We start from the raw sequence: 18,897 nt of genomic DNA, 5'->3' as shown, positions 1-18,897 counted from the left end.
GCAGTTTTTGTTTTTGCAGTTGGATAATTGCAGCGCGTCTATTGTTTCCATTGAAAGTTAATCTCTATTGAATTGAAATTAACGCACTAATCCGAAATGTGTTGCAATTGCACAAGCTCCCTATAATTATGCAAGGATTTAAACTAAGAAATTTTTAGAACGGTGGTGACAGCTTTGACTTGAATCGTCTTAGCTGGAAATTCTTTGTTTGTCATTTTGCCTCCATCACGCATGGACGTCTGCTTCTTGTTTTGCTTTTTTCTTTTCTCTCTCTCGCACCTTCCCTCTTACAGCCGTCACTGAGCAGAAATTTGACAGTTGGCACTCAGTGCAGTCGGTGGGAGGTTGTTGGTTTGAGAAAAGCTTTCTCAGTTGAGACCAAAGCATATATTTTAAATTAAATCTTAGAACCTAAGTTTTTGGCAATGCACGATTAAATGACTCAACAGTCGGTAAACTAGCCGTGGCGAAACAGACATATGGACATAGCAGCACCAGTAGAGTACGCAGCCTCAGAACTTCATATGGTTCTTCAGTAATTCTTTATTAATCTAGTACAATAACATTGAGCACTAAGTTTACAAAGTTAGTTGATTATGCTGCAACGGCATATTTCGGATCTATATCGTTTCATTTGAAATGCGCTACCAATATTTGCTTTCAGAGAAGAAAGTTATTTGTGAACAAGTATGAGTTGTTTTTGTTTGTCATGAATGTGTTTTCGTTAAGAGCAGGGTAAATATTTTTCATCCCATCATGTTTTGCAAGTTTTTGTAAAGTTTTTTTCTTGGTGATCAGAATAACAGTCACAGAAATTCATTCGAAAGATAGCACTATTTCCACATATCTGGCATAAATAAATTAGCACCAAAAACAGCAGGCGGGCAATTCTAATTGCAGAAACAATCGATGATCATGCAGTATTGTCATGTAATAAAGCTAAAACGTGAAACAGTTGATTGAAGCCAGCGCGAGCAAAATGTTTCAAAAATTCCACTGAGCTTGAATATCAAAATGCCATCGTTCTATAGTTCTGGGCTAGTGTCGAGCATATTCAGTAGGTTTATGATGTCACAAAGACCGGTCATCATACCGCGTCTGGTCGATTGTCATAGGACGCTATGCGATTGGGCACTGGCACGTGATGACTGTTTGAGGCTACATATAGGACGTTACGTAGGCAAACTGACGTGCTCAAATTGTGATTAGCGCTGTGTATTTTAAAAATACTTCTGGTTTTCGTAGTACTATCATATGGTAATAGATAGACATGAAAGTCCTCCCTAAATGTTGCAAGATAAATATAGACGGTTAAATTTTATTTTATCTTTTTCAGATATTGCAATTATTGAATTAAAGGCTGTGATAATTTATAAGTGATTGTTTACATATTGCTGAATTCTGTGAACAAAGACCTGTGGAATTTTACATTGGTCGTTCTGTAGTTACCTTTGTTTATTATATTTATTGAAAAAAATTCCTACAACAAGTCATGCTGCCCGATAACTCCTCTCCATCCAAGTCAACTTTCAGTTCCGAGAGAGTCCCTTCTCAGGTGGGAGAATTAGCTCCTTTTATTACTCTCCCATCCAACTCTCCTCACCGTCTCCCGTTCTTCGGTCGCGGAGGAGACGCCGATTGTGACGTGTTCATCTCACGTAGTGATGACGACATTGCTACTTGCGTCACATTGGAAGAAGATGGTTCGTCAGAAGTTCCTAGTTCTTCAATTGTGATGAATCATAATTATTCCAAAGTTGTTGCAAATGCAGAAGCTAGCCCTTCAAACAGCTCAAACGCGAATGAACGACGCAAGTTCTTCTACACACGCCACCATCCGTCTCAGCTTGTTACCAACAATTGTATGACTGCAGCAAGTGATGTGAAGAATAAAAATAGATTTAGTGCTACTGGTGCTTCTGGCCTCTCGTCTGTGGTTAGAGACAGCAAGATGTCATTGTCTTCATCGCCATCATCACCTAGACCTGGATCTCTTAGCGGACATTATTGCAGATCTACCTACAATTACTATCATAATCACTTCCAACCGATCCCAGTCACGGTGACTTCAAGTTTAAATGCTGCGACTACGTCTATTGCTTTTTCTCCAGCGAAAAAAGAGTCTTACATGTCGACATCTCCAACATTTTCTTCAGCTTCTCAGCGTACTTCCACTTCCTCTTTAGCGAGCGGCTCCTCCAGGAAGCGTCGTGCGGATGATGATATACATCGATGTTCTGGTTACTCTTCCACGAGCGAAGTGGCTGCAGCTGTAGGTCACGTTAACCTCCACGATCGATTGAGTACAGGAAGCATAAGCCCATCGGAGCAGATATTTGTCCAACCTCACAAAAGATCAAAGAATGACAACGAGGAGGATGATGACGTCATCTTTGTATCATACGAACCTGGCCTAGGTTGTAAAAACAATGCAGACGTTGTTAACCCATTTTGTCCTCCTCCAAGTGCCCACTTACCGAAGTCATCCACAAAAGGTCGTAAAAAGAAAACTAATTGTGCTTCCAGGAACAATGTGGGAAGTTTCGTCGTGGGGGACATTTCCTCGACATCCACCGTGAGCAGAGGAGGTACCAGATCTCCTCCCGTTGACCAAGTTGCGTCTCCGGGCCGGGCACAGCTCCCATTGAACCGGCCCAATGGATATTTTCTTCGTAGTTCCGTCAATCGGCCAACAGTGAAGACGAGTGACTCGATTTCGCGACAAGAGTCGATTAAGATCACGATCAAACATACCAAAGTCGAGATAGAGAATGAATCACGTGACTTTACAAAAAGCGTCTGTCGCGACCAACGTAAACCCAAAAAAGACAAAAGTGTTGCCAAGGCAGCGCATGCCACTCTTGGAAAGCCTTTAGAACCTGCTTCAAACGCCGAAAAACCCTACAGCATTCCCAAGCCAACTTTCCATCCCCAACCGGCAACATCACACAGTCGAGAGCAACCTTCCTTCAAAGCGACCTACGACATCAAAGGGCAGATTGGCGTCGGTGGAGGCGGAGTTGTATTTGCTGGTAAGTGTTTTTGCGTTTTGTGTGATATTGTTTCAATTACTGTACATAAGCGACTATTTCATCTAAATTTCGAAGTATATGTTTTACATTACGCAAGTTATACTTTTTGCATTGTTGCATCATAGTCAAAAATACATTGGTAAAACGAAAAGTTATTTACGATTGTGCAAAACGCAACTGCGTAAACCAAATTCAAAGACGATTTGTGATTCATGATCTCAGTCGGTGCTGCACTCGAAAATGCTGCAAAATTCCCCCTTTAGGCTGTTACGAAATAAACCAAACTAGAAACATAACTTGGCTTTAATCAACTTAAATTCGTGCTAAACAAACAAAACAAATATAAGGTTAACTAAATATATCTACGGTAGACATAGTTCTGCACAATTCTATTCTCCTCGTTCTGCCAGTATAACTGCAAGATGAATCAGTGGCAAGGCTAGAGTACAGAACTAGAAAGCGTACAATTACCTAGGGCACACATGATTATATAAGCGAGTAAACAAGGTGAACTACAGGCAAGCAATCATTACATTCCTCCCCGCTGATTTATGAACATGTTTAGAATTTCGATACTTGTTGTCCCAAGAATATAGATACATCAATGTTTCACATAAGCACCATATCGGTCAGGTTCTTTTCGTACCCGAGAGGATCTGCGAAGGGCAGGAACCTCAACATCGATCACGGCCGGTTTGTGCGAGTGTTCAACAACCGGATTTTCAGGTGTAGACTTTGGAGATTCAAGTCCGGACTTTGGTGATTCAGGTGCAGGTTGTGAATTTAAATCCAGTAGTTCGGGTGAGGCGGTAACGTTGTTGTCTTCTGCTGGTTTTTCATTTTGCGGACAAGGAGCAAGGTCTGTAGTCGATACAGTTGACTCTCGGCCATTTGGATATCGAACATGTGCAAAGCTAGGGTTCGCATCGAGCAATTCAACTTCATCTACTAATGGCTCGTCCTTGTTCCTAACAAACCGACGAAGCAGGACAGATCCTGGTTGGAGCAACCAACCAGGTAAACTCTTCCCGAGCATTGAACGTCGTTCAAACCTAAGAAAACGTTCGTGCGGAGTAGCATTTGTGCTGGTACATAATAATGATCGCGCTGCATGTAAAGCGTCAGGTAGGACTTCTTCCCACCTCTCCTGTGGAAGTTGACGATCATGTAACATTAACTGTACGGTTTGCCAAATAGTTTGATTCGTTCTTTCTACTTGTGAATTACCAGTGGGATGATATGGTGTGCTCCTACTGGTAGCCACACCTTTACTTGTAAGGTAGGTTTTTACATCATTGGACATAAAGGCCGAACCTCTATCACTATGTACGTATCCAGGAACGCCAAATAATACAAAAAGTTCTGATAAACACTTTAACACTGTTGATGAAGATTGGTCTTTGCATGCGAAAGCAAATGGATAACGAGAGTACTCGTCAATAACCATTAAAATGTATGGTTTGACACCTTTTACTGGACCCTTGAAATCGATACTTATTCTTTCCCAGGGACTGGTGGCACGTATTAAATGTTGGTTTTTATCCAAGCTGTGATAGCGAGGCTTCACTTCACAACACGAACGACAGCTTTTGCAAACATTTTTCACATCATCTAGAGAAAACGGCAAGTTTTTTGAACGAGTGAATTGCCAAAGACGAGTAACTCCCGGGTGCCCAAGTTGGCGATGAATGTCTTTTAGATTGGGTTGTTGAGAGTAGCTAGCGATCACTTTGGAGCGAGATAGAGTGTCAGGAGCAACGTTATCGACTCCTGGCCGATGCTCTACACTGTAGTCGAAGCAACCCAATTCTGCTCTCCAAAGTTGAATTTTGGCATTTTTGACTTTACCTTTGCTAGTTGGGTCAAGCATAAATGAAAGAGCTCGTTGATCAGTAATTAATTTAAACTTTTTACCATGAAGATAGTGACACCAACGTCTAACTGCTTCGATTATAGCTAAAGCCTCTTTTTCTACAACAGGGTACGCTCTTTCGCATTTTGAAAGTGTTTTTGAGAAAAAGGCTACCGGTCTCCCCCCTTGGTTTAAAGTTGCAGCTATTGTATGTTCAGATGCATCACAATCAACCTGAAAGGGCAAGTCATCACGAATAAACGATAGACAAGTATTCATAAGTCCTTGTCTTAATGATTCAAAAGCTTGTAACGCCAGTTGAGATAAGGGGAAGGTGTTTCCAGTAATTGCGAGGTTTAGTGGACGTACCTTTTGTGAGAATTGAGGTATCCAACGAGCGTAGTAAGCGAACATCCCAACGACTCTTTGAAGTTCAGTTTTACACTTTGGAACGGGTAAATCCAGTAGTGGTTGCAATCTTGTGGGATCGGGTTTTATTACTCCATGAGAAACCCTGTAGCCAAGTACGTCGATTTCGTATTTGCAAATAAGAGATTTTGAATCGTTAAACGTTAAACCTTCTTCATCAGCAGCTTTCAAGAGAGCTTCGAGCTTATGATCATGATCTTCTTTACTTGTTCCAGCAACTGTGATGTTGTCTAAATATGCATATGTCCCTCGGAGTTTATGCTTGCGGATAATATCATCTATAATTCTTTGAAATGCTGATACTCCATTTGTAACTCCAAAAGGGAGTCTACAGTATTGAAACAGTCTACCAGCGGCTTCGAATGCAGTGTATTCGCGATCTTCCATGCACAGGGGAACTTGGTAATAAGCTGACTTTAGATCTAATGTGCTGAATATCTTTCCGTGGGCAATGGCATTCACTTGGTCATCAATTCTTGGTAAAGGAAAGGCGTCAAGAAGTGTAAACTTGTTAATGGTGCGAGAGTAATCTATTACCATCCGCTTTTTATGGCGTCCGTCATCTGCAATTAAAACTTGAGCTCTCCAAGGTGAAGTAGAAGGCTCTATAACCCCATCAGCAAGGAGTTTGTTGATTTCCTGGCGAATAAAATGCTGATCTTCTGGATTAAAACGTTTAGACTTCGTCACGATTGGTCGGACTCCTGGATCCAGATTCTTGAATAGACGAGGTGCTGTGACTTTAGCCGCTGCAACACTACAGTTTGAAGGTGTTATTATGATATCCTCTTTTTTACCATTGAATTCAAAAATCACCCGTCGATGCAGCGCCATGAAGTCTTGTCCGAGGATGATGTCTGCACAAAGTTCGCGTCCAACTCCCAGTTGTAAATCATACTCGCGATTAAATAAAGTCATTTTAGCAGTAGTCTTTCCGAGACACTCAAAATTTTGAGTTACGCGAGCTAGTGAAACTGAAGAAGTGGGTCCTGATGGAGGATCCAGCCCAAGCCATTTCGCAACCTTCCAGTCAATGTGGCTATGAGATGCCCCGGAGTCCAGAAGAGCAGTGATGTGTTTTCCGGCTATTTCCACGGAAACTGAAGAAGACGACAAACAGGATGGCACACCGGCTAAAACCGACAATAAATAAGAAGAAACTGTTGAAGCGACAATGCCATCTTCAGATCCAGACGATAAGTGCTGATCTCCCAGTATTGAAGCAGATGTAGATTGTGCTTTGATACGATTGTTTTGTCTTTTTTGTGATTTTAAACAGGCTCTTTCAAAATGACCCATTTTTCCACATGCTCGGCAAGAAGCGTCCCGAGCAGGACATTCCATCCTTCCGCCCGGGTGCAGTTTTCCGGAGCAAAAGTAGCATTTCCTTAGTGGGATATTGGCATTTCTTGACGATGCAGCGACGGAAGATTGAAGAGTAGTTGAAAGACATCCGGATTGATTGTGCGCTTGTTCGAGTAATTCAGCCTTAGCTATAGCATCCTCAAGGGTGAGTGATTTTTCTTCTAGTAGTTTCTGCTTGATAGCTGAAGAAGAGATTCCAGTAATAAATGCATCTCGAGTTAATTCCCTTTTGAAATCTCCTGCGCTGACAGCTCGCCACTGGCAATCTCGGGCAAGTGCCTTGAGTGCTCTTGCGTACGATGTGATAGTTTCATCATGCTTCTGTTCCCTGGTGAGTAAAAGGTGACGGGCAAAAGTTTCGTTTTTCTCCTTTAAGTAGGCTTTATCGAGTACTTCCTTTGCTGCGTCGAAAGTAGAACAGTCCTCAACAAGGTCGTACACTTCAGGTGACAAATAGCAGTGCAGTAATGCTATTTTATCTACTGCTGAGAAATTCTGAGAGCTTTGGTCGCCTTCAGAGGGTTCACGGCTTGGCACAGAACGCTGAACTGCTTCAAGAAAGGCGTTAAACGTTTTCAGCCAATGTCTGTAGTGCTTAGCAGCAAGTGCGTCACTCGGGTCAAGGTCTAGCACTTTCGGTTTCAACAAACGTTCCATCACCAGATAAATAAGTTGATTAAATTGTTACGAAATAAACCAAACTAGAAACATAACTTGGCTTTAATCAACTTAAATTCGTGCTAAACAAACAAAACAAATATAAGGTTAACTAAATATATCTACGGTAGACATAGTTCTGCACAATTCTATTCTCCTCGTTCTGCCAGTATAACTGCAAGATGAATCAGTGGCAAGGCTAGAGTACAGAACTAGAAAGCGTACAATTACCTAGGGCACACATGATTATATAAGCGAGTAAACAAGGTGAACTACAGGCAAGCAATCATTACATAGGCTACGGAGTTTTGTGCTTTTTCTAAACTTAGAGGAAGGTAAGGCCTTATAAAACATACATACGGTGTGCTTTAACGTGTAGCCTTGGCTTATATTGATTCTTTGGGAGATTTGATTTGTTATGTTTTTGGACTTGTTCTAAACAAAAGATTGAAGTGATGCATCTGAGGTGCGATAGAGCAAAATTTATTGAAACGTGCAAAGTGGGTAAAAAGGGCTACGATTACCTTTTCAAGCAAATTCAGAAGTAGTGTTTGCAGACCTCCCACAGAATTAGGAAAACATGGTTCCCTGTCTGCAACTTTTAATTCAAAACACTGCTTGGCTTAGAAAATTTCTTGTCTCGCATTGGTAAATAAAACAAGGTAAAGTATATGGACTTTACCTTGGCACTCACCGAACAGTTATTTACTGGCAAAGCGCCACAGGTCTTTTAAATGTAAATCTTTCAAGTTGTTAAAATAGTTTTCAGAACTTTTGAGCTTTCGAGCGAGTGCCAATTCCGTTAAACAAACATTTGAAGAAGTGGTCGAGTTACATACTTCGTGGTACGGATTGTCCGCGCACATTACTATGAAACACTGGGAAATTTTTTTCGTGTTGTCGATGTAGCTATTAACAATTCTTGCCGTGTTACTTATTACCATCACGGTTAGGGTCAAATTCTTCGAGCTGGGAAATCGTTGTTTGTTTTTATGCTGACAGCAAATGAAAAAAGTTTAGTAGTATAGATCTAATAGTTATTATTAATACTACAATACCCGCGTTGCACCAGAGGTTCGTTCTTAACCCTAGCAACAGCAGCGATGGCTACCTTTTTCTTTTTGCTTGAACAAGCGCAATTTCTTTTGTCCACCAGAAGCAGGTGTCATTCGTTTTACCGAGTTACATGCTCCAAAATTTCCAAGCTCACATGAATCAATGCGTTTGTGTTGGTTTGTTTAGCCAAGCTTCCGCTTTTTAGATGTACGTTTGTCAAATCACCGGCTTGTATGGATAGCCGACGTGTTTAGCATACCAGAACGCTTGAGCCAGGCACCGAATTCTTTTGATTTGTCTACAAATCTAAAGACTAGAAGAATTTCTTCCGTCTTGTCTTTCTGGCGACGCTCGAGTTAAACTCTTTTGTGTGTTGGAAAGTGGACAGGCCTGGTCTTGTCTAGTTTTTTTTAACCGCCTTCATTGTCAAAGCTGCGAGAAATTTACCAGTTGTCCATTTTTTTTTAAAACGTAGCGTTATTTGAAAAATTATTTTAAGCGGAGACTGCCGCAAACATCGTGTGAACTATGACGCCTGTTTTTCCATTATTTCAGCACAATTTGCAATACTTTATCTAGAATGCGCAAGTGTTGCCTATATATATATTCACCAGAGCAAACTTTGTAACATAATACTGGGCCCAATGTTTGTCATTTGTCTCACAGCTGTCGCTTGCAGCCATCGATTTGCTTGTTCGTCGCAGCTCGCGCTGTTTGAATCGATGAAAGGTTACTAAGTCTTGGCCACTTTCGTTTTGGTGTTCATGCGATAATTGTTCTTGTAAACAAAACCATTGGACCAGTTGTACTCTCGCAACGGTTAATGTCTTGCAAACACTTAAGTTGAGGCTAGCATGTCTTGTGCATAATTCATTGCATCATCTACTTGAAAGGAGATTGTCTTCATTATCTTATGTGTTCTGTACCGTCCAAAGTTTACCCAAGCGTGAAATACAATTGATAAACTGAAAGGTATTGCAATCGAAATCACCTTCGGGCCTAGCAAAAGACACGTGTCTATGTCTATGATGTTTTACTTGCAATAAAATATGGCGCAGGTAAATTGAGACAATATGCACTTTAGCATATGAATGCAATTTGCATCTATTTCGAGCTTGGTACACAAGCTGTCAGCAGATCTAGAGCTGCTTTTTAGCAGATTTAAAGTTCACTAAACATGGTCAAAAGATGGTGATAAAACATTATACAATATCATAAGAGTTTTTGAAAACACTTTTCTTGCCCTCACATACCAGGAAGCGTTGCACAGTTGCTTGGGCGTAAAGCAAAACAATCTTTTCTCGAGAGCAAGCGCGAGTCATTTAATATAAACATTGTTTCATCCGTCTTAGAGCGAGTTTCTAGAAATTTCCATTTTTTCTGTCAGAATTAAAGCTGCCATTGTGATGATGTGACTTCCCATATGTCAAGGAGGTTAAATTTCTCTTCACTTAAAAAAAGTCCACAGATCAGCCAGATGGTATTTCTTTGAGACCGCATATCCTCTTGATTTTTCACTATGCTTCTTGTTGCTTCTGATGCACAAAATGTTATGTATGCAAAATGTATAGATACTTTATTTTGGAATACAATATACTTTTATGATGTAGGTAGAATGTTTCACTAGCACCTCAGTTCAACCGTTTGGTAAAGTCATATCCAGGAAACCCATATCGTTGAGTGAGAAACGCACATTCATTTCAACATAGTCGCGCAATTGAACGCGAAAGGCGATGCATTCATTGTGACGCGTCGTCTGATCTGAAGTCACGAGTGTGTTATCGGAGCTAAGTTTTAGCAAAAATACCCATGCAGGTGTTGCTGTTGTCTAAGTGTTCTGGATGAAAGTGGGATACATTCTTCCGCAAAGGCGGATGAATGGTGTCCTCACGTAGCAACAGTTCGATATTTGTCTTGTCTTGGTTCTGGTTGGCGAGATGAACTTCGGACAGGGGAGTTTTTCTCCTTTGTTTCTTTTTTATCTTTACTTCTCTCGGCTCTTTTCAGGCCGAGCTCTTTGGATTGGCCAGCTCAAACAAAGGCAGATGTTAGCAGACAGGATATCGATCCCCGTCTCGCTGGGGACAGGCTGTCCTTTAAGGCGATGATTCAACGTCATAAAGCGGAAGGTGATGTTCATCTTCAACCTTTCGACACTTTCCAAGCAACAAATGTTGCCTCTTTTGTTTGGGTTACTTTACTCATGTTACTCATGCAGTCTGCTAAGCGATGCACTTGTTTTTGTCGTCTTGCAGACACAATTCTGATCTTACAGCATCGCATGGGATACACGTCATCACAAGCAGATGTGGCGGCAATAGGTGCACCCATCAGTGCCAGAGATCTCAAGCTTGTATTGTTTTATGTTTGTACAAGACGCATTGTGACTTGTTACTCAGCAGTTCCAGTTATTGTCCGGAAATTTAGTTCAGCTGAAAGTACAACTTGTCTTACATCTATTCTGAATGACGATATGTGTCGAGTGAAGTATTGAGACCCGCAAGAGCCACGTTGCAAGTCACGTAGGAATCTCGTGAAGATTTTTTTTACATTGCTCGAAATTTAATTACTTTAATAAAGTTTGTTCGCCGATTCAAGTTTTGCAGAGGTCAAAATTAACAAATGTTTCTTTCTAATTTTCATGGTGTCGCTAGACAGCAAAGTGCCGAAAATGATGATTTTACGCTAGGTACCAGCTTGTGTGGGTCACATAGCATTCGTTGTAGTGAAGTATTTTGTCCGAAGTTGCTTGTAAAAACGCGATAATTGAATGTGGTAACGAAGCGACGAATTTGTGGTGGTGTAGATGAATTCGGTTATAAAATATTATCAATTCTACCTGGCGCCTTTCAAAAATCAAAGTAGGTGGAAAATTTAAAATATTACTTCAAGAGGCGCCTCAGCGAATGAGTCATAATGTCGTTCTGTTGTCTACTGGCTCAGACTTGTGGCTGGAACTGTTCTAAGAACATCTTTTGAGTAGAGATTGAACTTGAACTATTGGTGCAAAGGTTGTGTGTGACGCTTGCCTTAGAATTTATTTGTTTCAAATGATAATCAGCTTTTTGCCGAACGTGGGTGCTGACGTAGATTTTGCAGGAATCACTAGTTGCGACCTTAAAACCTTTCGAGCTGCAGTAATTACACCGCTATAAACAGTAGAACTTAAGCATCCATTAATGAGGTTTGCCTTGCTGCAATTTAAATGGCACTAAATAATGTTTAGATGCAATTAGAAAGTGGACAGTTGCATGTCTTTGTCAATATCGTCCTTGGCCTTGATTGAACTACAAGTCAACCAGGCCCGAAAATCTTTACGCTGTAACGCAGCTTTTGTGGATAATAAAGAAACTTGAGCGACGGTTAACTTAGTTTCCTTTTAACGTCACGAAACATCAAAACGATGCAAGCACGACAAGTTGAAAAATGGTGTACTTTGTCCTAATCCGTCGATAATCGTGCAGCACTTTGCGTGCTCTCATGGAAACAGCTGTCATAGTTTTCCAATGTATTTTATACATAACTGTAGGTCGGACTAAGTTTCAACTGATCTTGCATTTGCTTCTGTGAACTCGAAGTAGGACCGCTTGTCAAGTTGTTCCACGTTCAATATAAAGCTTTTGAGCTGCAGACATGTCAACTAAAAGCAGCTGTGCCGCAGCTTGGTTATCCTTCTTGCGCTTGCGAAGCGTTGTACTTCCGTCACACAAAACATCTGCATTCCAGTTTGCGCCGAACGTCCCAGCTTCACCGCTTACAACTTGGTTCTATCTGCCACAATTTGTTGTCCAGCATGTTTTTTTTGGCAGTATGGTGTGAAAGTGAAAGAAGCTTTTAGCATATAAACCACTTTCTACTAGTCGTTGGTGTTGGCTGCATCTATATAAAAATTAACAGATATAACCTTGAAGCAAAAATAGCTTTTATTCAACTTAGGCCAAGAGGAAATATTCAATACCGAAGTTTCAGAACATATTGAAGCGATAGAGAAAAGCTCAACTATGCGTGTAACCCACACAAGCTATAGCATTGATAGACTTATGTTGCTGCATTGTTAGATTTAGTTGGTATATTTGTGTATGTGGGAACAGTAGAAAATGTCAATTTCATGATAAATTTTTTTGGAAGAAAAACCATGACTGTCTACTACTATTCTGGCCGTATGTTATCAGTAAACACAGCTTGAACAAATAAGTCCCTTTGCACGCGCAGTCTGATTATCATCAAAGTCCATTAAATCACCGAATATACCAAAGGTTTATCTTGCGTGTTTGTCGAAGAACCAGCTTAGAAACGCACGTAGAATCAATCAGTTATAGTGAATTCGAGGTTTGGTTTCGCAAACGGCGTCCTTGACTGAACAGGTTAGATTTGGACTGAATGTTGTTTAAAATCCATCTCTCATTGCGTTGCTTATAACTGGATTCAACCAGTTGTGAACAAAAGTAATTCAGCATCCTCACTGAACGAAAACCCGTTGTCCTTGTGTGGGCACGAAAACAACTCTAGGTTTGCAAAAAGCTTGTTGTTGTTGTTGTTGTTTTCACACTAAATCAGAACTGTTTACTCCTAAAGACGTAGGCCGTGTTTTGAGTATTATTTGCGACTTATCAGGACTACAAATGCGCTGACTTCTCTAGCAGTCATATTACTTCTAAGTGCAGAGAAAAGGTTTCTTTTCACCCGGCTCGGTTGTTTCTAATTTCGGTACACAATTGCTATAAATAGTAACACGGTCGTGTGACGCATGACGTAGTGCGTTAAATCGATAGCCTTGCGTCGCTCCTTTGCGTAATGACGTATGGACGTGTGCTTGACTTTTAACTATAGCTGTTTCCTTGGCTTGCTTCATAGAAAGATATATTTGTGTATATTTTTTGATCTAATATGAAGAAGTTGCATCAATAATTACTTGGTGAAAGCAAACAACATTTTGCAAATATCGATTTAAAAGAAACTCGTTAAAATTTAACATTCTCACAACAGTTTGAGTGATGCCTTCCATAACAGTTTACCGGTTATAATATAAACTAGTTTTTTTATAGTTTAGAATGTGGTCCCAGTTCCACGAATTGACAGCTTGTGAAGTTCAACGAAAGTTAATTGCACTTTGGTTACATGCGATGAGACTTTGTAACAGTGTTAATTGCTTTCGGTTTATTGAAGGTGCTAATCATTCTTACCAGAATCGGTAAACGTTTCTGGTATGACAAAGTCTCTCTGCATTTTAACTTAATCTAGAATAACGCCCTCAATCACCGGATGTGGCAACTTGGATTAGCAACATCTAATTCTTGGCTTGTTACTTTGGTCGACATTGTCTTGTGTATTACTTTCCTAACATCACTTTAACACTTGACAGTGCAACATGTTTACACATTTACTATTATCAAGCTAAATTTTTAAGTAGATATGCATCTATTTTCAGGAACCAGAAAATCGGACTTGACAGAAGTTGCCATAAAGAGAGTCCCCAAAGAGAAAGTGAGAAGATGGGGCAAACTAGGGGGCAAAAGCGTGCCTTTGGAATTCGAGCTTCTTGACAAAGCTTCTCGTGGCGAGAACAAAGGTGTCATCCGCATGTACGATTGGTATGAGAGGAGCAAGTCCTTCATCTTGGTGATGGAACGCCCCCAGCCTGTCATAGATCTCTTCGACTATCTCAACCAGCATGGAGCTATGAAGGAGAGCATGGCGAAAAAGATATTCCGACAGGTAAGAAATGATGCCATCAAAATACGATTGGAAACGTTACTTTAATGTTACTACTTTGTAATAACAAGTTCAATCACAACCGAGTGTTAAATTTATTGCTATCACGATATGACCCTAACAGATCAATATTATTGACGCCACAGTGACAATTACTATGTGTATCGGTATGATCTTATTCATCTGGACTTACATCTCTGGATGTTTTGCAGATTGTGGAAGCTGTGAACCATTTCCATGATAACGGGGTCGTTCACAGAGATATCAAAGATGAGAATGTTCTGTTGAACCTCCACACTCATGAGGCCAAAGTTATTGATTTTGGATGTGGCACATATTTAAAGGTAAGACACTTTGATAAAGACTACATTTCTATCTACTGTATCTATACGATTTAACGTCTCTTGTTTGATTAATGCCGGTGCCTATTTCTTTAACTATTTTCAGTGTCACATAAAAATTTGAAACGTTTTATTCAAAAAAAAGTGTCAGACAAAGACAATTCTTTTCAAAGCAACTGTTACAAATATCTTTACTTAAGTATACCTGGCCCGCGTTCCGACATTTGTTTAAGGAACACAGAGTTAAAGTTTATTTTATTTTCAGGATAACGTTTACACCGAGTTCGCTGGAACTCCAGAGTTTTATCCTCCGGAATGGTTTCGAGAACGCAAGTACTACGGAAAGAGGGTGGATGCCTGGTCTTTAGGAGTCCTTCTTTACACAATGCTTGAATCGGAGGTCCCTTTTCCCAAAGAAAAGGACACTTTAAACTGCCGGTGGAAATTTAAACGATCAAAGGGAGTTGTTACTTCTTCCTGCCTACACTTAGTTGAAGCAATGTTGCAGAAAGACCAAGAGAAGAGGCCTACTTTAGATGAAGTTCTTCAACATCCATGGCTGCAGGAAGAGGAAACATCGTTTTCGAAAACTTATGTTCCAGCACTTAGCTCTGTCGCGTCTACTGGCTCCTTTCAGTTACCTTCCAGAATCTTAGACACAACTTCTGCATCTACTGAATTTTCTTCATCAACAACGTCCTCCTACACAAAAATGTCTCAATCAGATATATTCGCTTCTCAATCATCACTGAATACCTCTTCTTCCACAGTTATCACCATAAAGGACTCTCCTGATAGCCCCCCACCCCCCTATTCTCCAAACAACTCATCATGTAGCACTTTTTATGGTTTTTCTCCGTCAAGGTCCGATTCTTTGAAATCTGTCTCTGTATCCTCATCACCATCAAAATCCACGGTCGATTTGTCGCAGCATTGTTCTCACGTTTCATCCGGGAGCGATTCTCTGCCTCCATTTCCCGGTGCTTTTTATTCCACCTCTTCTCCCATGGCCTCTCAATGTGATCACAGTGATGAAAACTCTTTTAATGCGTTCCAAGACTCAAAGAACGTGAGAAGTCCAGTATATGTACCACATCAGTACATTCCACAACCGCACTCCACCCCCATTAGGCCCCACTGTTATGAACAAAGCATTGCCTCTTCGCCCGAAAGTCCTCCTCCCCTTCAAAGTTCATTTGTTTCTTTGTTTTCACCAGTAGCTCCTCCTCAAGTGTGGAGGAATCCTTTCTTTGCATCACCAGAGCATTACGTCAATTCCAGGACTTCGTTGTTTTCCCAAAGCTCGAGAAGCAGCGGTCATTGCTCCCCCGTCAAATCATGAACGTCCATAACATGAGAGCTATTCGCAAATTTGTCTTGTATCACCCCAGAAGCGGAGATAGCTGCCAATATAGAGCTGGGTGCAGTGGAATCAAACAATATTGACAGCGATTGTTTCTTATTGCAGCTTTATTTACTCGGAATTTTCCATTTTTTGATTTAGGTAATTTTCTTGTGTATTTATTTATAACTTTTTCTTTGTCGTCATCATGAACTGATTTTTCTTAAGATTCCTCGGAATCATTTGTGATAATTGTCTTTATTTATAATGATGTCATAATCTCCTTCGACTAATGCACACGTGCACTAAAATGAATACGATGGGATTTGTTTTTATCAAGAATTGTCTAACGACTTCATGGAATTGTGCGTGAAGCGCTTTCGCCAGCGTCTGTTGTGACGTAACGGCTACGCGTTAATCTTTTTTTTTTCTAACTTATTTTATAAATTATTCAAAGCAATGCAGCTCTCGATAATGTGATATGCCTGTTGTACTGATGGCAGTGAAAATATGCCGCGTTTTTGTGTATGTTGTTTTGAATCTATGACTTCATCCATTTTCTCGTGTGATTATACACCACTCATCGAAAGTGATTGGCTTGTCTGAATCTTTAAGAAATATAATTTCGAATTCAGTTCAGCAGTTTTTCATGTGCTTATAATTTTGTTACTATTGTTTTTCTAATACAACCTTCCATCTATTTTCTTATTAATCATGACGTGGAAATGAAAATTCACTGTGAACGAAAATTGAAAATCAGTATCGTTGGGAATGCCACCCAGGCGTGGTTTCTTTGGCCTGTTGCTGCACTCACCTGCAAATATGGGCGACTTTATGCGATGCAATGAGTGTTGATCGCTTTTCTGGATACCGCTTTTGGCTAGTTAGCACTATTGCACTGAGCTATCACTGTAATCAATGCAGTAACAAAGTGACAAGGAAACAATGTCACATTACGTTGTTTGAACATTTTATTGATGTGCGAGGTACTGTAACTGCAAACTTAGTTTTTTCTTAATTTATTATCTGGGCACAACTGCCCTTTGAGTGGAGAAAAATCTCCCTTGCCCAAATCGGGGAGTTATCAATGTGACCTTTTTGTCAATCACTCCAGTTTCTTGTTTATTTAGCTTCTCACATTGCTCTTGGCATCGACTGAAATGTTTTAAATTTTTTTGTAACTGCATTTTCTGCTTCATATGCGATTTCATCCCGACTTAATATATGCGTTTTTTTGATGTTTACAAGCGTTTGAATAACATCAAAATAATGTGCCTGCCGTGTGACACAACCGAATGTGTCTGTGCCGTAGCCTGCTTACTTTTTTGACGTCAACGTGCTGTCATCACTGAATAAACGACGAAGTGTTAAACGATGTTTTTTAATGCGTCATTGTAAGAGAAGAGAGAGACGGTCATCATGTTATTTCCAACCATCAAAGCAAAAAAACAACACCAGTAGTCATGACATAGCAGGGGTCTGGAAAAAGGTAGAAGCGACAAAACGCGAAGGTTATAGAAATGATTGTTAGGATCTGATAGATAAGACTGGATTTGTTTGGTTAAACAGTAATTTACAACACGCAAGTCTATGTCTCGGTGGCAGATATATAACGAATGATAACTGTTGGAATAAGGGTCACTCCTTATTGGAACTTCACACCTAGCTAAAAATAATGTTTTACCAACATTAAACGACGACAATCATAAACACAAATTTTGCTAGTTAGCTATGCTATTTATTTTATTTTTTTGGATACATGGGGTGACCACCACATATTTTTGATAGTTGGCTGTGACCATTACATGGTGCATGGATGCAGTAAATCAAGACGCTACCAGTGGCAAAGAAAATAATCACTTCACCAGTCCGTAACTGAGCTGCCGAAGAGAGCCTCCTTATATCCAGGCAGCTGGTATAAGCAGGTTGGTGGAATGTGTAGATTGTGGAAGAGAAAACAAGTGAGAGATTCTTCGTGTCCTTTAATGTAATATCTCCATTGTTTTGTAAATTTAATGTCCATTTCATTTATTGTTCTCCAAAGACACAGCCGCGTGGTTTCGACCGGTGTCGAACCCTAACCCTCGGAGCAGGCGCGGATTTATGGGGAGGGCCCGGCCCCCCCCGAAATTTTGTGAAAAATTGTATGTTTCCGCATCAAATGGTTTGATATGCTTCTAAACAGCTGATATTAGTTCCTCGGCATCACAATTGATGAAAATGGTTGTTTTAATGTCTATTTTCTAGCATATCGTATATGTCGTAGTATCATTGTTCATATCTGTTTAGCTTTTTCTTTCTTTTTAATTGATTTTCAATTTTCTGGCCCCCCCGAAAAAAACTCTTAGATTCGCGCCTGCCTCGGAGCATAGTGCAGAGACACTCAGCTACGAAACTGACTTTCCAAAAGCCTCACGAAAGGCAAAACATGTAGTTGTTTGAGAGAGTTTTTTTTATACTGTGTAGATACAAGAATAGTGCCAAACTTGTGACCATGCAAATCAATAACACAAATACAGCAATGATTGAATGAAGGTAATCCATTCTTTATGGGTTGATATAACATTGTTCAACATTACATTAATGTAATAATGACAAGGTCGGTTACAAAATGGCAGAAAATGGACAGTGGCAGACAGCAAACATTCCCTTGCGCTTGACAGGAAATGGAAGAGTGAACGTGATTTCTGGTTAAAGGGACGATTTTCTTTTGTTAGTTTTTCACCTGGTTCTTCACAGGATTGTTCTGATGCAAAGTAAACATTAAAAACGAGCTTGGAACAAAATGATTTTCCCGTAAAGTTCAACAAATTTTATAACATGGTTGTATTCAGGCTTACAACGCTTGGTTCAAGATGTGGATTAAGTGGGCAGGGAAGCAATCTTCGTGTCCACTTTCAGCCAAGTCTTGTCTTGCCAAAGACAAAGCCGCATGTTCTTGAGCTGTGTCGAACCGCGTCTTTTCGATTGTCACACTAAGGTTCTTACCACTCGGCTATGAAGCAGATTAACAAATTGAAAAGCAAACTAATTAGTTTCAATTCCGTTTGTGTCGCGAGGTAGTTTTCAATTGCACTGATAACATCGGGTTTTACATGTGAGGAATGGGAA

General features: G+C 40.3%; 1 protein-coding gene across 1 annotated transcript; it reads left to right on the top strand.

The window, feature by feature from the left end:
• The first annotated feature begins 1,344 nt into the window (after window positions 1-1,344).
• On the top strand, window positions 1,345-17,161 carry LOC145783143 (uncharacterized). Its single transcript, XM_082594932.1, has 4 exons — window positions 1,345-3,032; window positions 13,820-14,106; window positions 14,316-14,447; window positions 14,710-17,161. Exons 1-4 carry the CDS (start codon window positions 1,493-1,495, stop codon window positions 15,784-15,786), a joined length of 3,036 nt encoding a protein of 1,011 aa, XP_082451058.1. The 5' UTR covers window positions 1,345-1,492; the 3' UTR covers window positions 15,787-17,161.
• Window positions 17,162-18,897: the final 1,736 nt, after the last annotated feature.

Source organism: Aplidium turbinatum, chromosome 14, assembly GCF_918807975.1.
Source record: "Aplidium turbinatum chromosome 14, kaAplTurb1.1, whole genome shotgun sequence".
Classification (NCBI taxonomy): Eukaryota; Metazoa; Chordata; class Ascidiacea; order Aplousobranchia; family Polyclinidae; genus Aplidium; species Aplidium turbinatum.
This window is presented reverse-complemented; position numbering and strand designations above follow the sequence as displayed.